The 22,592-nt window shown below is 40.6% G+C and overlaps 1 protein-coding gene across 1 annotated transcript in view; it reads left to right on the top strand.

Annotated features, from left to right (window-relative positions):
• The window catches only part of Cadps (calcium dependent secretion activator), a 451,625-nt gene that overhangs the window by 75,669 nt on the left and 353,364 nt on the right, over positions 1–22,592 (top strand). The window contains 1 exon segment of the mRNA XM_035452903.1: positions 21,507–21,620. Coding sequence (XP_035308794.1) covers positions 21,507–21,620 — 114 coding nt within the window.

Here is a 22,592-nt window from a genome sequence, read left to right as displayed (position 1 = left end):
CCCATATCATTTCAGGGATATGCACACACTCGTTATATTACAGAGGAAATGTGCATGCATGTTTGAGACTTGAAACAAATAGGTCTATAACACTGTGAAAGGCATTTGCTTTTGTGTCTGTGTTAGTTACTAATTATAGGTCTTTAAAAAATGCAAATCAAAGAATACAGTTTCAGTCACCCACAGTATACTTACTGAGATACTGCTGTGTGTTTAGCAAGTTTGTAGCTCTTTAATTTTTTTTCTTTTTATCAGTTATAAAAATATGGCATTCTGAAAAATCACTGCCATTTTCTTGGATCCTTTCACAAAATTCAAAATCATTTCTAGGAGCAGAAGTAATATTCCATTGTATGGTAGTTTCAAAATCAAGCCATTTGAATAGCAATTGTTCAGCACTTTATTGTAAACAACTCTGAATATTATTATAGGAAAAAGTGATAAAACTTTCTTATGATAAATTTCTAAGGTGGAATACTCAAATGTTTTATAATACTTTTCAGTGTTTTGATGCAAATTGTCAATTTTGTCTGCAAAGGCTTATATTCTGTACCCACAAGGACAATTTATAAAAGCTGATACCCTTAAATACAGACTCTGGATGCTTTACCCAGAGCTCTAACTAACCGTGGGAGCTGGTTACTGGTAAACACCTACTAGGCTTCCCATGGAAGGGAAGGCAGGAGGAAGAGTTCTGCCTGCTCTCACCTCCCAGGGTATTTGTAAAACTTCTTCCTTCTTGTCAACTGATGCTAAATCCGTCTAAAATCATATAATCCATGGGAGAAATGAACCTTCCAAAATTCTAAATTTATGGAGAAAAAAACATACAAGGAAAATATAGGCTTCCCATATCTAATACATGTTTGGGGCAATATAATGTTTTTTGACAACCACTAGCTTTAATAGCCATTACATTACTAGTTTTATCTTATATAGAATTTTATATAATGGTGTAATATAATCTATTTAGTTTTCAGGATCTAGAGTCTTATGTTTGGCACAAAGTGTTTGATAGTCATCTAGTTTGTTGTCAGAATGACTACTTTATTTTTTTTTCGTAGTACTACATTTTCCCTAATTGATTTGTCCAATACCAATGTTGGGGTATTTCCACCATGAAACTGTTAACACAACGTGCCTTGAAAAGAAACTGGCTTTAGATTACAACTTGGAGATAGTCTCTTTTGTGTGTATAACTTTGAGGAAAATACTCTGTCTCCCTAAGTCTTAGTTTTCTCACTCATAATAGCAATGACTGTTCCTCAATGTTGTCAACAGAAGCCCTTAAGATAATTCATGTGGAACTCTTGGCACCCATCCTCACTCAAATGCCTACTAATGATAGAGCTTCAGCAGCAGTGATTGGGATGGATACATGCACAGTTTCTGCTGCTTCTGCTTCATGGACTCAGCATTCTCTCCAAAGCCAGAGAGATGAGTGCATTCAATTTTGCTGGGCTTGCCACTCAGGGAAATCTTTCAGCTGACTTTATGGAGCTCATTTTCCACTCAGAGAAAATGAGACCTAAGTTACACAGCAACTGCATCTGGCATGCCAGAAACCCAGCAAGAATGCTGGCACTCGGCCTCTAGCACTCCCACATCAGAGTGTAAGGCAGTTTCTGGAAGACAATGTGAGGCTGCTGCTGACCACAGCTATCTCCATAATAATCACGGTGGAGCTTTCATTACCCAAGTGCAGTTTGGGGCCATCCACACTTACATATGTGGTCTCATCCTCATAGCAACCATGAGCACAGACACTGTTCTAACTTAAGTATCAGCTGTGGAGTGGGGCAGGAGGGTGATGTCTGCACAGATGTGAATAAGAACCGGTTCCATTTGACACACAGACCTCTGTTTCCCCCCACCCTCACTATCTCCTTAATAAAGGCTTTTAGAATCCCATCACTCCATTCTCAGCAGAAGCCAGGGTAAAGATTGCTGACAAATCACCACTATGCAGTGGGTAGTCATACTTGCATTAACTCTGCTTCCTACTTACAGCCTTCCTTAAGGCTCCTGAAGCATGCCCCAAGCAAGCTACTAGATCTTTGACTTTGAAGTCTTTTGGAGTTTATTCTTAAAGTTCTTTTGGAAAAATACTGCTTTCTTTTCCTCAGGAGGGATTTATTTTTGCCCGTATTCATTTGCTCTTTGATTGAGCACACAATGAGATGCAAAACAACAGATTATTTGAAGACGTCTTCTCATTGAAAGACATAAGCCATGTTGACTTTTAGGAGACACATGGTCTCCAGCGAGTCTCCAGCAATAAGATATGTCATGGAATTAGAAGCTAAATACTGGCTATGTATGAAATGGCTTTGTGAATCTTAAAATGTGACTGCATAGTTCCCCAAGTTATTGTGGTAAGTCCTGAAGATACAGAGAGAGGCAATGATCTTGTTTAAGTAGACATTGGAAATTGAGTAGGTTTCCTAGAGTCACTGACTTTCTAGGCATCACCCCAATTAAATGTCTGTTTATCTGAAATTCTTAAGTCATTTACTATAATGTAAAGAAGAAGAGCTTCAGATCTGCAGGCAGAAGATCAGAGGGGTAGGAAAGGCATGGCATGGAGTCCTTTCTGACTTGTTTTTAGAAACTCAAATTTCCATGTGGACTTTGTGGGTAAATTGAGGAAGGTCACTAGTGAGGCACTTTGTTCCCAGCACTTCTATGATGTTAGATTTGACTGTGTGCAGTACACACCAGTGTCATTCAAAGTGAGCCCCTAGGGATACTGAGCTAACTGAGCAGACATGCATAAATAAAACTACCGAGTCTGGGAATCTTTTATACAACTGTGAGGTTCTCTTAAAGACACACTGAAAGATACTTGGGTTTTGTTATTTAGAACAGAAATGGGTGATATCAACCAAATAGCTTGCTCTCATCCTGTTGATAACAAGGGCTGTGACTACTAACAATAAGTAATATGACTGTTGTTGATAATAAGGACTGTGATTGTTTTGATCACAAGGTTTGTGGCTATTGATAACAAGGACTGTGATTATTGATCACAAGGACTGTGACTGCTGATAACAAGAACTTTGACCGGTAGCTGAACAGTTATTGGGTAATGACTAATTGGGCTCCAGAAGTTTGTTTGTTTGCTTTACTGGTGTGTGTGTGTGTGTGTGTGGGTGTGTGTGTGTGTGTGTGTGTGTGTGTGTGTGTGTGTTATGTATCTATATCTGTTTATGTGTGTGCATGTACTGTGTGTATGCAAAAGCCAGAGAACCCTGGATATCCTCACTCACTTTAAATGGGGACTCTCACTGAACCTGGTCCTCTCCATTTCATCTAGCCTAGCTGACCAGTGAGCTCACAGGATCCTCCCATCTCTTCCACCCTAAGCACTAATGTTACAGGTGTCCATGGGTATTCCAGCATAGGATCCAAACTCAGACCTTCTGCTGTGCAGCATGTGCTCACCCAATGAACCATCTCCCCAGCTCTGGCTCCAGAAATTTACACGTAACTACTGCCATTTAGTTTTAGAGGTACATCCCAATAGTTGCCATATGCAGAAATTGCTAAATACATGATGCTCCCTTTTACCCTCTTGCATTTCTTTTCTGTTTCTCATTTGAAAATCCTCTCCCCTCTCCAGATCTCTCCAGCCAGTGCTTCAGAATTATGCCTCTCCATTCACACCAAAGACTGACTCTCAGAGGAGAGGAGACGGTAGTTGAGTGTTGGGAGGAGGAAAAACATTAGGAAAGAATGGTGTAAAGATGATATTAACAGTTTGAAAAGCTTCCCAAGGCTGAAGGTTTTCAGCCAGATGATGGAGAAGAGAATGCAAGTTCTGCTCTGGTCGCCTACTGTGTTATTAAAACAGAAGCAATGTTCTATTAGGTAGTCTTGGAGAGGCAAAGCACAGCAGGTGTAGACCCTGGCATCCTGAGGCTTGGGTCCTGGCTTCCATAGGGCATCACAGATCTCTCCAGCCATCAGTTGCCTCAGCCATCCTTGGTATGTCCTGGCTCACCAGAGAAGCTGGCTTTCCGGCTATTGTGCTCTGCTGGTAAAATTTAATAAGTATCTTTTAATTCTTATAACAGTTTGCCATAGCTCAGTTTATTCAGCCAGTATGTCTTACAGCACCTGCCAATTTTGTGCTTCAAAATGTTTGTAAAATGTTGGGGAGGGGGCGATAGCTCAGTGTGGGAGCAACCTGTTGCATTCATGAGGCAGGTGCACACACACACACACACACACACACACACACACACACACACGGGGGGAGGGAGGAAGGGAGGAGGAGAGAGAGAGAGAGAGAGAGAGAGAGAGAGAGAGAGAGAGAGAGAGAGAGAGAGAAGGTTCTAAACTTGTTTAAACATGAGTTCCTACCTCCAGACTTTAACAATAAGGAGGTCTGTGATGGGGCCACAGCCATCTATATTTTCTACAAAGGGGATTCTGATGTAATGCAGACATTAATTAACATTAATGAGTCCTTAGACTACATATGGATGATCTCTATTCAAGGAACCCTTTGCAGATAATCAACAGTGTAAAAGAGGGGACTATCTCCCTGATCATATTCTTCATTAGTTTTTCAGATAGAGTGCCTCACTGAACCAGGATATTACCAATTTGGCTAAATTGACTGGTCAGCAAGCCCTTGGAATTCTTCTTCCTGCCTCCCTGGTGCTGTGGTTCCTAGTATGTCCCATATCCCCAGTTCTTTGCATGGTACTGGGATTGAACTCCAATCCTCATGATTATATGGCAAGCCCTTTGTTGACTGAAATATCTTCTCATCCAGCACTTCACATTTTTAGAGAAGTTTTAGTTTTATGGAAACATTGAGCAAAAACTATAGTCTTTCCATGTACACACTACCTACACATACCAAACACAGTTTTTCCAATTACCACAATCTTTCACTGGTGTGGTAAATCTGTTTATTCACTCAATATTTTTAGCTACAGTCTATATTTTTCATTAGGATCTACATCTCTACTTTTAATACTTTCCAATTTCAAACTTGGTCCCCATTTAATCTCTCTGCCCTTCTGGACCTTGAATGGGATGATTAGATTAAAGCAGTCATGATCTCCATCGAACTCCAAATACCCAGCAGCCTGAAGAGTGGCTGGCAATCAGTTGTGCCTTTGTCACTGCTTGTGACTGACAGGACAGGGTTCTTATCGAAATCAATTTCAGTGACGTTCTTGGTCACCGTTTGTGAGGTGTCACTTTGAAGAAACTGTGTAGTCTATACACAATCTGTATTCGGCGTTGTCCACCCTATTCTCTGAAAATAATTGCTACTGATAAGCTCTCTATTAAACTCCTGAGGCCCTAGATCTGCTCACTGATTAGCAATCTCATATATTGTTGAGCTTCAGTTTTTAACCTGGTCTCCAGCCACATGGAACTGTCTATTATCCCATCTCCAGTCCTCCTGGGTTTTTTGGCAACTGCTTTTTTATGAGTGTTACTCTGAGATCTGCCCCTAGAAACTGACAAAATACATCCTTGACGTGTCCTCCAAAACCCTCATATTTTCTCACGTTATCTCTTCATGCATGTTGCACTCCTACAACTGCATGCCCTTCTCATGCCTCTCTGTCTTCCATCCCTCCTTCTCCCTGAGGTCTCTGTCTCTATAACCTGAGATTCTATCCAGACCCTGTCCTCAAATGTCACAGCTCACATGAGACACTGCCCCAATTGCAGACCCATTCCCAGAGCTCTAGGCTATGTCCTGCTCCATTCAAGGTCCAGAATGGCTTCTCAGTGTACTAATTAAATGTTCACTTTGGCATGCAAGCAAGGCCTGCACCACACTCCATTTCCCACAGATGTGTCCTTCTGCCCTGTGTCCTCCCTATCCTCCTAACTACCATGTAACATTCAGGCTGTTCAGTTCAGAGTCAGAGGTCATTAAGTATAATCCATACCCACAGAGATCTTCAAGATCATCTTGCTAATATTCATGAGACACTTCTGGCATTTCCCCTCAAGTGTGTAGCTCTCAATAATGCAAAAGCAGTAGTGGAAAGCTGCTGTTGCTTTAGCACCACAGGGGCAGTGAATGAATCATTTCTATAACTGTGGTGGGAAAAGAACTCCATGAACACGAACACACCAACTTTTCAGCATCTCGTGTGTGCCACGAGTACATGGTTTGGTGCCACTGCCTTAGTGGTGCTGAGGCAGCAGCAGCTTTTCATTTGTATATATCATACACTGTGACCACAATCACTCAACAGGCTATGTCCATTCGTCTCTCCCTTACTTCTCCCAGGTGGTCTCACTCTGCTCCATGTTAGATTCATTAGATTACGTTGGATTTGATAGAAACAGATATGCAGCAATTACTCTGTTTGAATATAATATCTGGAGTTCACTATGAGAAAAATAACATGAATTTTTTTCTTTCCAAGTCTGTTTTATTTCACTTAATATGGTTGTAAATTCTATTCATTTTGCTGCAGAATGACATCCTTTCATGCTTTATGGCTGAATGAAGTTTTATTGTGTATTTCTACCACATTATCAGTTTATCTAATGCCCACCTGAGCTGGGTCCGCGACTTAGAGTCTTTCATAGCGCTGAACTGACACGGGTGCACAGCTATCTGTGTGCTATTGTGACAGTGCTGCAGTGACATGAGTGAGGCTGTTTGTGTATTATTGTGACAATGCTGCAGTGACACCGGTGCAGCAGTCTGTGTGCTGTTGTGACAGTGCTGCAGTGACATGGGTGCAGCTGTCTTTGTGCTGTTGTGACAGTGCTGCAGTGACACGGGTGCAGCTGTCTTTGTGCTATTGTGTCAGTGCTGCAGTGACATGGGTGCAGCTGTCTGTGTGCTGTTGTGACAGTGCTGCAGTGACACGGGTGCAGCTGTCTGTGTGCTATTGTGACAGTGCTGCAGTGACATGGATGCAGCTGTCTGTGTGTTATTGTGACAGTGCTGCAGTGACACGGGTGCACAACTGTCTGTGTGCTATTGTGACAGTGCTGCAGTGACATGGGTGCAGCTGTCTTTGTGCTGTTGTCACTGGAGTTCCCTGTGCACATTCCTAAGCGTTGCACACCTGGATTGCAATGTAGAACTATTTTTACGTTTTGAAGTGACATTCTTAGTTATTTGAACAACATGTTTAATTGAAAGAACAATGAATAGGCCAATTTAAGTATTTCACAGATACTTTCTAAAAATGAATAATGTGAGCCAACTTTATGAGAACAACAGATATTGTTTTTTGCCCATGTTAGAGTTGAAGATTTAAAACCACCACCATGAGCAGGACAGTTTTCTGACAGCTTTCTTTATCCTTTGCAGGCTTCTGGGTAATACTCATGATGATATCAAGTAATATGGTATTTTTGCATATTATATAATAACATTTGTTGACATTTGAAATACTTGCATGACTCAATGAACAAATGTTTTTGTATGAACAAATTACCATGACTTGCATGGCTGATTCTTTCAAGGAGCTAGATAAACCAATAAATCTGATGCCATTGACTATAAGACATTTATTGATACAGCTTCAAATTTCTTATTTCTATTAATTTGTAAAACCTGAGTAGAAGCTCACCCTATGTGCCTTTCCTTGGTCCTGGAGAAGACTATCACTTTTACCTAGCATGGCTATCAGATTCTTGTTTGGAAAACAGTGCCATATCCACAGAAGTGCTAGTCCCAACCACTTACACCAACCAGAACAATACTGGGAACAGACTGAATAGTGGAACAGAACTGAGAATCCACCTGTCTTCTTTTCATCCAAACCAGATTTTAAATACTATTAAAAATGTTCCAAATGTTTTCACTATTAACCTTTTAAAAATAGTTTCTTACAGTGTATTATTTATGTTAGCATATAATGATCTTATTCTTGTCAGGTTTAATGAATTAATAAATATTTTAAACCACCCATTTTTAATCTCATTTACAGTAGAAATCAAGAGTTATGAAACAACTTGCCTAATGGAAGCCCTTTGGGGCCCTCAGCAGTGTCTCAAGTAATGAAAAGACAGAAACAAAAAGCTTTGGACTTTAAACAAGCCTTTGATCTGACACTCCAAAGTGGAGGAAGAGTTTACTTGTAAAGAATGTATTGTTTTCAAGGGCACAACAGACAACCCCCTTTTCTGCAGATGGTTGGGAGTGAGATTCTCTTCTTACTTGTCTCCCTCTTCCCTCTCTCTTTTCCCTTCTCTATCCCCATCATTCTTTACCATTATGTGACCTTGTTATTTGGATATTACTGGGCTGGAATCAAGTGCCTTACACATGGTCATTGTACCAGTAAATTAACATTCTATACCCTAAACATTTTACCCCCGCTCTATCCAACTGCTAGCCCTGAGACAGTCTCTAAATTCCTTTTCCTGTTCCTCTCTGTTAGGTGGCCTTTTCTGAGAGAAACACCCTCTGTTTTAATCAGCATTCACTTATGTCTCCAAGACTGTGTCCTTTAGGTCCTAGACTTCTTTGTGATAGTGCCGTGTAGTGACTCTGTCTTTATTCTTTCTTTCTTGCCAAAATAGATTTTTAAGAATTCTATGATCAATGGGGTTTTCCATTACTTAATGATTTAAAATTTCAGTATTAAATTATGAAGTATAATTAAATATATTCAGCTTCCACTATAAAATTAAAACACACACACACACACACACACACACACACACACACACACACACTAGGTAGACGTACTATGACAGATCATTTTATATTTTAATCATAACTACAAGAGAAAGCCTACTATTTTTAGAGTATTGCTTAGAACAACTTTATTTTTGAAAATGAAATTATTTGAAATATATTTCAAGTTAAATCCAATAGTGATAGTGGAACATTAGCGTGTGGAAAGACCTTGTCTCAGAAAATATAGTGGAGAGTGAGATAAGATGCCCAATGCCAATGTAGGTGCATGCTCGCACACTTACACCACATGAGTATACACTTATACCAAAGAAGACAGACACACCCACCTCTAACACCAAAGGACAGCTTCCCACGCTCTCGTCTTTATGCAGAATGATACATTGTTAGATTCAGGCTTATAGGCAGGAAATGGCTTCCTTCTTCCCTTGTCTTATAGTTATGTAATAGGTAGCGTGATAATCAATGAATACCACAGCAACTGTGAGTTCTTCTGTGACAGAGCAAGAACATTTGTTATGATAAATCTTTCTGCCAAAAGCCGCCTGAGCCCCACCACCACGTGTGTGCTTTACATCAGCTGCTCTCCTGAGTTAGGGCCCAAATGAATACACAGAAACTTGTATTGGGTTCAAATGCTGCTTGGCCAATGACTAGGATTCTCATCTGTTAGCTCAGTCTTAATTATCATAAATCTATATATTTTATAAGATTTATCTTATCGGACACATTATTGGCGTCCCTCCTTGCAGGTGGATCACATTGCACCACTGAAGGAAGAGCGAAGGGGAAAAGGGACACTTCCTGTTTCTCTTTGCTTAAATATGAGTCTCCTTGCTATGTCACTTCAGGCCTGGATCACCACTTCTCTACTACATTTCCCAGAATCCTCTTTGACTCATAGTCCTGTCTAACTTGCTATTTCATTGGCCAAACAAGTACTTTATTCAATAATCAATAAGATGAACATATACAATACATTCCCCGTCATCTCCTATTTTCTGTCTAAATAAAAGGGATAACTTATCTTTTATAATAACTGAAGAAAACTATAACCATAACTATCTGTTTTCAACTCTATCAAAGACCGCAGAAGGAATATATATATATATATATATATATATATATATATATATATATATATATATATTCTAGAATTGACAGACACATCTCGCTACCTGGACAATCACCTAAGTTCCTCTGTAAAGTTGGGGCATCCATCTTCAGCCCATAGGCCACAGTGTGTCTGGCACACTTCTCCATTTCAACAGGAACCCTTCAGTACTGTCTTGTTTTGTAAGTTCAGCAATCACTTTCTTGTGGGTCCTGCATGTCCAGTTTATACAGCAACAAGCAGTCCAGGTAAGAGAAGTTTTTTGCCCAAATGGCTAATCTTGCCATATTGAAAGCAAACTCCATAACGAGTTTCTTCGATGCTCATCCTCCTTTCTGTCGTAATTGGTGTGCCAGGAGCAGGGGAATTGTAGGAGAAGCTATAGCCACACCTACTTAGGGGTTGGCTACAGGTGTGTCTGACCACACCTCCAAGGGCATGGTCAGGGTGATGTAAAGTGAGAGGCGGTCAGGTGGCTGGGCACTTTTGGTTTCCGTTTCGGCTTGCTGTACAGACTGCTGCCCCACCGGCTGGCTAGGTCACTCTGTAAGTAAGGCTCTTTCCCTATTAAAATCCCTTGTATTTCTACCTGGCTCCATATTGGTAATTTTCCCACATTAAACACCAGGACTCATTCATTGCTCCCATCATTAAGTCTAAAGATTGGTGTTAACAGACATTGATTAAAGTTCCTGTAATGTTCATGGTCGTCACTCCAGCTGTCCGTTTTCTCAGTCCAGAAGAGAGGCAGCAGTAAGGAACCAATAATGTCTCTGAGTGATATCCTAATTTTGTGGGGATTTCAGATGTGTCCTTCAAAGTCCTTAGATGTCTGCCACTGTCTCGTGACCACCCCAATTTCAAGGAGATTCGAAATATTACTAAGCCCTACAATGGAAAGGCTAAGGGAAGAAATGAAGATTACCAAACACATTCATGTCATTTACAAAGTGATTAAATAAGCAAAAATAAAGATGAGATGTGAAGAAAGAAATTAAATGACAGCAAGTATACTTTTAATATATAGCAGGAGCCCTTGCTGTACACTGGTATAAGTAGAAACCATTATTCTATAAGGAAACAGCACTGTTCCTTGTTTTCAGGGGACAGTTCCAAAGTGAATTATTCACCCAATGTATTTCAGTATAACCAAGGAACAACCAGAGCAGGCTCTGCCTTCACTGTTTCTTCTGTCAAGACCAGCACTCAGAACATGATGTTTTGTCCTCTTGAACTCCTGCCAAGTGCAGCAATGAGTTACAAATGGTCCAAAGTGCAGTGTGAATTTCCAGACCTTAGTGAATGAGGTGTATTAAATACAGACTGTCTGAGTGGATTTCCTCTGCACAGGACCTTTCTGCTCTTGGAACTTATTGCTGCAGTTCTCAGTGCTGGCCTTGATGCACGGGTGTTTCTGTGAATGTTAGATGCTATTGCATGGACTGCTGTTTTTAGAGACTGTTGGTGAGTGGCTATGTGTTTGTTTAGAGTTTGCTGCATCGTCAGCTCCTGCAGGCCAACCATTTTAGTCTGTCTGTGCGAGGAGGTCACCTTCTGGATTCAGTCTATCTACAACTCAGTTAACTTTTACCCAGACAGAAATGCTGTCCCACCAATGATTCTTAGACTGTTTTCTCACCTTTTTACTGATTCTGTGTCTTTCACACCATGCATCTTGATCCCATTCTTTTCACATCCCTTCACATATGCCCCCTACCCCTGCAACTGCCAAAAAATAAAACAAAATTTAAGAGAAAAAATCAACCAAATCTCACCATGGAAACTGCAATGTGACATAGTGAGTCATGCAGTAAACCACTAGTCTGATTTAAGGACTCTGATTTCTGCTACATTATCGATGCTGAGCTGTCACTGGAACTCCTCTTGGATATCCTGTTGTTGCCCTGTGTTGTGAGATCCTGCAGCTTTGAGTCTGTGGGCCAGGTCATTTTGCATGCTCCAGCAGATCATAGATAGTGTGGATGTAGGGGCAGGCCAAGTCATAACCCTGGTTCAGGGCCTGGGCAGCTGCAGGGTTAGTCAGCCTGCCAGTTCTCCTCTGCCCTCACCACCAGGACGAGCTCTCCAGCTCGTCCCATCTAATTGCCCCATCTAATTCACCCCTTGAAGCAATGACCAAGGGGTGGTGCCATAGACTAGCTATTTTCATGAGCACCTAAGATTTTCATTTTAAAAGGCAATGTTAGGAAGTCAAATGAACGAATGGCCTCTGACATGAGAGCCAAGTTTATACCTTAATTATCTCCAGAACTGGGGGCTAAAGAGATGGTTCAGAGGTTAAGAGCACTGGCTGCTCTTCCAGAGGTCCTGAGTTCAATTCCCAGCAACCACATGATGGTTCACAACCATCTGTAGTGAGATCTGATGCCCTTTTCTGATGTACAAGCCAACAAGCAGACAGAAAATTATATACATAATAAATAAAATAAATCTTTAAAAAATATCCAGAACCTAGTATACATGAAATAATCAATATGTTAAATATAGTCACCCAACAAATATTTGTTGAGAGCTAATTATGTCCCAGGCACTAAGCACATGTATAGGTAGATGGAGTTGTTATCTATGAAAAGTGTTTTTGTGGGAGGCCGATCACAATTAAATACAGAAGGCTAAGTGCCCATCAGTTAGAAACTAGAGGAGTAGCAGTAGAGTCATATATTGGAGCACCACTCAGCAACAATGGAGAACAAGCTATTGCTACTCCCAACCCTGTGGATAGTGCTGCTGTTCATGACTGCACCAGCATCACACTGAGAAGCTGGTAAAAATGATCTGTGGTGATAGGAGTCAGGCTATTGGTCATCTTTTGGGAGTGTTATTATAAAAAGGGAAGGGGGAGCTGACATGACTCAATGGGAAAAGCCACCAGCTGTCAAATCGACCCATATGGTAGAAGGAGATAACTGACTCCCACAGGCTGCTTTCTAACCAGCACATGTACACTGTGACACATGTGCCTACACAGGCACACACACATAGTAAACAAACAAATAAAATGGCTTTAGAAAGAAAAGGGAGGCCCTGTTGGTTTGCAGAGAAGGAAGACCAATTATTCAGAAATGAACACTATTAGGAGGGAGAGCTTGTGACAAGGTGGGCCGTGATCAAGACTTGAGGTGTGAGAAAAATTAGTCAGGGTAATATCAGAGGCATGCTAGGGCCTTAAAGGAAAAGAGAGGCTTCCCCTTAAAACCTGTAGAGGAGATTCATTAAGAGAGAGGGCATAAAGTAAAAGAGTAAGAGAGAGATAGCTGCCATGGACAGAATGATGGGAACTGAAAGGGAAAGAAGGAAGGAAAGAAACTGGGAATAAGGGGGAATAATCACTTTATAACTTTTCTCTGAGACTAGGGAGCCTGGCCAGTGTAAGCAGAAGAGATATGGGGTTAAAAATGCTTAAAAGTCCCTCCTACATAGGGACTACATCAATAAGAGGTAGAGCCCAAAACCACAGGGGAGGTGTAATCTGATTTCTGACACAAAGAGGGGTAGCTAGGATGCCTGTGAACTAACAGAGGGCCACCCATGACTCTGAAGTCATGCAGGAGTTTCTGAGATCTGGCAATCACTGTTTTATCTTGATATGAGAGTTGGTTACATTGGAAAGTTAATTTTGTAAGAATATATATATATATATATATATATATATATATATATATGTTCTTTTATGTGCTTTTGTATATGTGCATGTTGTGATCCATTGTATCATATTGCACTTTGTATTATCAAACAAAATAAATTTATGTTTTATAATACAAATACTTACAATGATAAAGGCTTGAGGGAAATTCACAGGACCAGTAGGATGCGATGGCAATTAGCCTGAAGACACTCACTAGACACTTGGTGAGGGAAAGTTCTCCTAGCAGCATAGACTGGGTTGGATTCCAGGGAGTAGCTAAAGGGGAAACCAGAAAGATGGCCTCAACAGGGAGTAGCCAGGACCAAGGTTTTAGCCAGAAAAGGCTTTGAGGCTCCTGAGTATCAGCAAACAGCAAGCAACTTACTGCAGCAGAGCAGAATGGGGGGAGGTAGAGCAGAGAATGTGGCCCGGGCCGGGACCTTGGGACTATTTCCTTACTGTCTCCCCTAATTCACTTGATTGAATGTGCCAGGCAGTGTACTAAGTTCCAGTTTCCTTTTAATCTTCCAAGCAATCTCAGGCCACAGGTTTTATGTGATCCACACATTTTTACCTGGGGAGCCAAGGCTTAAAGGATACAGCTTTCCCAAGCTTGGAAATAAGTGGGCATACCAAAATATGAACCTATGTCCCTTTGACACTAAGTATGTGGTCTGTACTCCAACCCATACCCCTGCCTCTGTGTGACTCCTTCAAAGTGCTGAGAAGACAATGAAATTCTACACAGGGGTCCTCTGGGAAATAACACATGGGCTGAATTTGGTAGATATGTATAATTTCTCAGTCTGATCCTGTCAGGGGAATACTATGTGAAGTCACAATGGTAAAAATCCATCCATAGTAGCTAACATAGTAGCTAGCTTCCATCCCATGTGAGCCTGTGCACTGAGTAGCCTCACTACAGCCCTCTGCAATCATCATTGGCTCCATGACACAGAAAAATCCTCAAGGTAAACACAGGCTCCTCTTTGCCCAATGAGACAAAGCTAGAGAGTGCAGATTAAGAGCTCTATAGTCAGAAAATGGTAAGTGTGGATGGGAAGGAAGCAATAGGAGGCTCCAGCTTCTGCTACCAGAGCTATCATTGCTCCCCTGTGGCTACCAGCTTAATGTGCCCAGAGAAGTGTGGGTTGCTTTGTGTGGCTTTGTGGTGTTTGTTCTCTGAAATGAACTGAGGTTAATGCTCTTAAAGGCTTTTTGAAATCAGAATTGGGCCCATGACACCAGTGACTTTCAGAGGCCAATTGGAAGAGACAGGAATTGAATCTTAAATGTGATATGTAGTCATGAAATCATACAGAGAAGGAAAGAAAAGGCAGCTTCATTCCAAAGCTTAGTCTTGTTCCTCTGGTCCATGGCCAGTCTTTATCTCTGAAACTTACAATGCCGAGGCCGTTCTTCTCCTCTTGCACTCCATATACCAAGGACAAAAAGCCTTGAATTTGAATTACATCTAGAGCAAAGGGTAGTTCAAAGTAAATAACCTGCTAATAGTATATACTTGATAGGCTATTCACAATGTGTGTGAGCACCCATATCTGTCCCCTTCTCATTTTTCCTCTTGAGACTTTTATAATCTCTAATTTCTCTCCTCTGAAACCCTAGAACATAATTTGGTCTAACTCTTTATGCTTTTTCTTTAACATAAATGGCAGGTCCTAAGGATATGCCTTGATATTTATACATTACCCAGTGCTTTGGCTTGGCACGTGAAATCAAGGGGTGACTGTGTTTTGTTGACTAGTGAACCCTTAGGTCCTGGAGGAGCTCTGGGTGCAGACTGAGCTCTTTGTAGATGGCTGTGCATAAATGTGGGAAATTACCAGGTAAAAATACAAGGGAATTTAATAGGGAAAAGCTTTACTTACAAAGTGACCTAGCCAGCCAGCAGGGCTGCAGTAAGAAAAGCAGACCGAAGATGAAAGCGAAAGAAGAGGCTGCCACCTGTGCGTCCCTCACTCTTAAACCTTCTCTACATCACCCTGACCATGCTCTCGCAGGCATGGTCAGGCACACCTGTAGCCAGCCCCTAAGCAGGAGTGGCTACAGCATCCCCTACAATTCCCCCTTTAGTCTAAAAGAGGATTAAACCTTAACAGTGTAAAGTATCCAAAATTAACAATCATAAAGGTGAAATATAAGAAGATACAACAATCTTCTTATGCTACATCCTAACAATGTCTATTTTAACTAAACCCTAAGCCATCTGAAAGAGGTGTCCAAGCCTGAACACCTCCTTCCAATCCCAACCATAAACAATAGGAAGCTATCCTTAACTAGGTATATACACTATCCTAAGTGACAACAATGGGGGAAAAGGGGTGTAGCATCCTCCAAGTTACTTCCTGGTGAAATGGGACAACAATAGCCTCATGGGGTCCTGTAGGAAGAAAATGTTAGTATAGTGAAAGTCTTGAATGGATTGTATCCAATCCATGTCAGACAGGATTCGCTTGATTGAAGATCTTGATTGAAATCCTCAACTTGATTGAAGTCAGTACCCGAAGCTCTGGCCGGAATGTCAGTTGAAATGGAGCAAGTTGGATCCAGTGGAGTCAAGGAGGTGTGGCACATTTTCTTTCCGGGGCATCCAGGGATTGCTGTCAGGAAGGTCTTCATTGGCTGTGTGGGACTCAAACATAAGTGTTAGCAGAGAAATGTTTGCTTATATTATACATGTATGATTACTAGGAAAGGCAACCATGGGAGCATAACAATTATGAGAGGGTGTACACCTTGAAATTAAGAGCCAAGAAAAGACAAAGGCATCCCCAAATTCTTCTCTTATTCTGTGTTACATCAATTGGCTTCTTGATACAATACAGAAACTCTAAAGTTTAGTTAAATAACATGCTTGGATTTTACAGGAGGAAAGTCAAATCCACCTCTAAAGCCAGCATTGGTTTAATTGAATAGGGACTAGGAAATAAAGAGAAATAGAGTTCTCTGAGAGACAGCTGTAAAGTTTACCATGTGGCATGTTCCTTTTGTTTGATGGTTATAGTTACCTTCTCTGCTTAAGTATCTACCCATGCAGTGTCCTTTGACTTCTAGAGATGAGTTTTCCTGTAAAAATAAAAGCAAAACACTTCCCTTTCCTTTGAGAGGTTCTATTCAGTTTATGAGATATACTTTAGTAGAATACCTGTTATTTATCCTCGTCAAGAGGTTTTTCCTTTTCAACTCAAATCTTGATCAACTTTGATGGTATCCAAAGTTTTTTTCTTCTCCTGTAGAAACCAATGCAAAATGCCTAGCCCATTGTAACATATGTCCTGATTTCCATACAGAGGTTAATACATCTTTGAAGTATATCGGCTGAGTCAGTTCAGCAGTTTTTTTCCTTTGTCCAATGTCGTTCTGCAGCTGTTTGTCCTTCCTCATTGGCATTAAGAAAGTTTAGTGTTAATAAAGCATTATGAAACCTATGTTTGGGGGGTTTAGTATTCCAAGCCTGTTTATGGAGCATCTCCCTATTAGATCTCTCAACCAGTGCTTGTCCCATAGGATTGTGTAGTATACCGGTGACATGCTTTAAGTTATAATATTTGAAAAACTGTTCCAATTATGATGGAGCATTGTCAGTTTTTATTTGTGCAGGTATACCCATAATTGCCATCACCTCTAGCAGGTGTGTAATAACAGAATCAGCTTTTTCAGAGTTAACAGCAGTAGCCCATTGGAACCATGAGAACATATCTATAGTATAATGTACATATTTCAAATTTCTAAATTCTGTAAAGTGAAAGACATCCATCTGCCAAACCTCATTTCTCTGAATGCCCTTAGGATTACAACCTGCTGGCAATGGAGTCTGGTTATAAAAGGAACAAGTAGGACAGATTCTCACTAACTCCTTGGTTTGTTGCCAAGTGTAGGAGAAGTCCTTTTTCAAACCTTTGTTATTTACATGATGTTTCTTATGAAATTCTGAGTCTTCTAGCACACTTCCTATTAATAAACAATCAATCTCATCATTGCCTTGTGCTAGTGGGCCTGGAAGACCCGTATGGGATCTGATATGTGTAATGTATATAGGATTACTTCTGGTTTTGATTGTTTCCTTTAATTGTATAAACAGTGAAGTTAATTATGTATTATCAGGAATGAATTCTGCAGTCTCAATGTGTAACACGACTCTCTCTACATATTGAGAATCAGTAACTATATTAAGAGTTTTGGTAAATTCCATGAGTACCATGAGAATTGCATATAATCCTGCCTTCTGTACAGATGTATATGGACTTTAAACTACTTTACTTACATCACCTGCTTAATAACCTGCCTTACCTGATTTGTTGGCATCAGTGTAAAAGGTAAGAACTCCAGAAATGGGAGTTTGTCTTACAATACGTGGAAGAATACAGAATGTCTTTTTTTATGAATTTAATTCTGTCAGTTTTGGGATAATTGTTGCTAATCGTTCCCAAAAAGTCAGTAAGAGCTATTTGCCAATATTCATTATCTTTCCAAAAGGAGGAAATTTCCTCATTAGTTTAAGGTACTATAATTTCTGCTGGATCTTTTCCAGTCAGTTGACAGAGTCTTAATTTGCCCTTTAGAATCAAATCAGAAATCTTTTCTGTATATGTCTTTGACTTTTTATTCTGTTTATGTGACAGAAATATCCATTCCAATATGGTGTCTTTCCTCTGCATCAGAATCCCAGAAGGGTATTCTCTGGATGGCAAGATAACCATTACATTCTAAATCAAGGTTTATCCAATCTACATGTACATCCAATATTCTGTTTTCTACCCATTGCAATTCCTTTTCCACCTCAGTGGATAATATTCTTGGACTTTTTAGGTCCTTATCACCTTTAAGGGCCATTTTTAAATGCTTTAAATCATGTCTTTCTACCCCAATAATCATCTGTAATTGAAACCTTCTAATTTGTACCTTTTGAGATCTGATTCTTTGTAAGTCTATCTTGTAACCTAAATAGTTAATAGAATCTCCTCTTTGTATCTTTTCTGGGGCAATCTATAACCCCCAACAAGGCAGAACTTCCTTCACCATTGCAAACATATGTTCCAAAGTGTCCTTATTAGAATCTGATAAAAGAATGTCACCCATGTAATGATAAACAAGTGATTGTGAAAATTTCTTATGAATTATTTCCAAAGGTTGCTGTACAAAGTGCTGACACAAAGTAGGACTATTTAGCATTCCTTGTGTCAAAACCCTCCATTGATGTCTCCTAACTGGCTGTGGATTAATAAGAGTTGGTACAGTAAACGTAAATTTTTCTCTATCATTTTCCTGTAATGGTATTGTGAAAAAACAGTCTTTTAGATCGATGATTATGATCAGCCATCCTTTAGGTATCAAGGAAGGCAATGGCATTCCAGGCTGCAGAGAGGCTATTGGTTGAATTACCATATATGGCTCTCAGTTCTGTCAGCATTCTACACTTATCTGACTTCTTTTTGATAACAAATACAGGAGAATTCCAAGGACTGGTAGATTTGTATATATGTCCAGCATCTAGCTGTTCCTGAACCAGTCTTTTTAGAGCCTGTGCCTTCTCAGAGATCATAGGCCGTTGTCCTACCTAAATAGGTTTATCTATAAGCTTCTTCAATGGCAGGGCCTTTGGCTCCTCTGAAGTTCTATCATTTGTACATAGTTTCTGTACAGCCTGGATGATTGGTAACTGTTTTTCATAGTGTCTTACCAGATCTTTTCTATTATGGAAAGATTGTACATAATTTGTATCCGACACTGGAGGAATATTAATCTGAGTATTCCATTGCTGTCAGAGATCATGACCCCAGAGATTTATAGCTATATCTTCCATGTATGCTTTTAATCTCCCTTTCTGTCCTTCCGGTCCAATACAGACCACCAAGTGAACACTCTGTCGAACTCTCGATAGAGTTCCAATTCCTAAAAATTATACATTTGCCTCTCTAAGAGGCCATCTCTGAGGCCAAGACTTTTGGTAATAATAGTCACATCTGCCCCAGTGTCTACTAAGCCAATAATAACTTATTATTAATTTTCACTTTCAATTGAGGGTGTTTTATCATTAATAGAAGTTTGCCAAAATATGCAATTCTCATTTTGTACATTCACATTTGATTCTTTATCACTAGCCAAACTACCATCTAGAGCAGTATCATTTTTCACAATAGGCAAAGAACTATCTATTCGTCCTGTGAGAGATTGTCTTCCATTGCTATTGGGAATGACCGGAACTTTCTCGATGTGAGAGCCTTCTTGAGGGCCCTCTTGGGGTTTCCCGGCCTTAACGGGTTTCCTTGCATGTCCCTGGTCCATCTACATTCATTGCTTCAGTGTCTGCCCTTACCACATCTTCTACATAATCCAGATGGCAGTGGCTTTCCGTATGAGGCATTGTTAAAATTCCTTGGTCTATAGTTTCTCTTGATATGTCCCATTCTACCACAGCTGAAACATCTAGGTTCCTGGCACCTTCATGGTCTCCTGGATAAGGCTCTTCCTATCCAAGGCTATAGCCATACACACACACACACACACACACACACACACACACACACACACACACTATTAGCTTTGGTTGCCCTGTCACCTTGCTGAGTAATACACGCAAAAGGGATTCGAGTCACTGAAGAGCTGTGACCTCATGAGGCCATGAGCAGTTAGAATGCTTACTGTATTCCAAAGGAGAAAATGGGTAGTGAGATCAAATGCATTTACTTAAGCCCAACCCCATTCTAGAGAAGCTTCAGCCCTCTGGTCAAACCAGAATGTAAGTGGCTTTTCCACAATGCTGTGGTGGCAAGGCATCATGGTGTTAATGGAATGTTCTTTTACTGTTAGAACAGTGGTCCTCAGAAGTGTCTCATCCTTCATGTTGGAATATAACTTTTTTTAAGTGTTTATGTTTTTAGAAATCAGGAACTTGAACTTTAAGCAGTTTATTAACTTTACATAATGTCAACAGAAACTATGCTGTTTCAAGGCTACACAGAGAGAGACTCTTTCCTGCTCTTTATTCATTCAGTTAAATCAACATCAATTGACTGCTTGTCACCAGGGAAACCTTAAAGAAAAAGATAACAAAATGGATCTACCACATTTAACCATAACCATGAGTTGTAGAGACAAATGTTCGCTTTTGAGTCATGTGTGAGGAAATCTTAGTTGGGATTTCAAGTGCTTCTTATAACCATGTTGATCATGTTTGAAGGAAGGAGGGACGGGGCATTTTCAGGCACAGGAGGATATGATAGGGTTCTCACAGGACTGTTTCCCTTGGAAATAAAGATGCCTGGAGCTGGGAGGGTGGGGAATTATACATAACCTACAGCCCAAATATGTCACCTTGCTCCTTGCACCTCAGTGCTACTGTATAATGTTCAGGGGTGACTCACACCACCAGTTTTTCCAAAGCCTCTGCAGGATGCATGCTGCAAGGTATTCAGACTGCTGAAGTGTCTGCAGGTGGAGTGTCCGTTACACACAGTGAAGTGGCTGCTATGCATGGTGGAGTGTCCATTAGGCAACGTTCCGACAGCTGGCTCTTCTTTACAGTTATAAATAAATAAGTAAACAAGTCTGCTTATTTGCTTGGTGGTATTTGCTGACTTATGCAGTATAAATAGTCCCATGTGGCTGATCACACCAGCCAGTGATGCATCCCTAAACATGAATCTGGAAAGAGATGTGACCCAGTTCTCTACAGTTTCTATCTTACAAGCTCTATGCCTATAAATAACCATGGGCACAGATCAAAGGAAGGGATGAAAAAATAGCAACTTCTGAATATAACCAAGCATCACTCCCTGTGAAATGCTTCAACAGCCAACTCTTTTTAAAAATATAGGAATAAATATATATACCTGCTTGATAGCACTTGCTGATTTCTGTGGTATAAGTAGTCCCACATAGTTTGAAATCAATGTATGTAACTATGGCTTGTATTATTTTTAGTGCTGACTGTGTTCCATACTGGTCCAGAAAGTTTGCTCACTTATCAGGCAGGTCCCCATTTTGATAGGTGGGCATCTATCTTTGTTCCTGTTTACATGAAACATTCATGTTCCTGTTTACATAAAGCCTTCAATGTTCTCTTTCTCTCTCTACAGATCAGCAAACAGCAACTGCAGACTGTCAAGGACCGATTCCAGGCTTTCCTCAATGGGGAGACCCAAATCGTGGCTGATGAAGCCTTTATGAATGCCGTCCAGAGCTACTATGAGGTAAGTGTAACCTGCTGGATGAGCCAAGGCTGCACAGGCATTCACCCAGGCTACTGAGCTGAAAAATAGAGAAGGCACATCACCTTGGCTGATGTAGAGGGCTCAGCAGTCAGCTGATAAGGACCTCTGGAGTTTTGTTGTAGGGAATGATGTAAACAAAAGCTGTTGTTGGGGGCTGAGTAGATGACTCAGTAGGCTTGACATACAAGCCTGAAGACTTGAGCAGAACCCTTAGCTCCACGTACAAGTCTGAGTTCAGTGTTGTATGCTTGTAATCCCAGGTTGGGGGATAGGGACAGGAGGATTCCTGGAGTTCACTGGTGGTTTAGTCAGTGTTCTGTTGCTGTGGAACACCATGACCACAGCAGCCTCTATTGAAGAAAACATTTGATAGGGGCATGCAAAGGTTTAGTCCATTATCATTGTGGTGGGAAGTATGATGGCACCCAGGCAGACACGGTGCTAGAGATGTAACTGGGAGTTCTACATCTGGATTCGCAGGTAGCAAGGTGAGAGAGAGAGAGAGAGAGAGAGAGAGAGAGAGAGAGAGAGAGAGGGAGAGGGAGAGAGAGAGAGACTGGGCTTGGAATGGGCTGTTTGAAACCTCAAAGCCCACTCCCAGTGACATACTTCTTCCATGAAGGCCACACCTCTGAATCCTTTCAAATAGTGGCATACTACTTCCTGGTGATCAAATATTAAAATCTATCAGCCTATGAGGGCCATTCTCATTTTCACCACCACAGCTGGTCAGTCAACCTAACTCTTAAAGCCTTATGTTCCTTTCTGCAAGAGACTCTTTAGCCTCCACATGCAGTGCACACATATATGCACACACACACACATGAACATACATTATATGAAAAAGTTGTTTTCAAGCTGATTTTTTAATAGCCAATGTGTTGCATGTTATCTTAGAACCTAACACTTTTTATCATTAGTTACCAATAACATTTTCCATTTTGTTGATAG

This window comes from Cricetulus griseus, assembly GCF_003668045.3.
Source record: "Cricetulus griseus strain 17A/GY chromosome 1 unlocalized genomic scaffold, alternate assembly CriGri-PICRH-1.0 chr1_1, whole genome shotgun sequence".
NCBI lineage: Eukaryota > Metazoa > Chordata > Mammalia > Rodentia > Cricetidae > Cricetulus > Cricetulus griseus.
The sequence above is the reverse complement of the archived record's forward strand: the minus strand, read 5'-3'. Positions and strand labels throughout refer to the sequence as shown.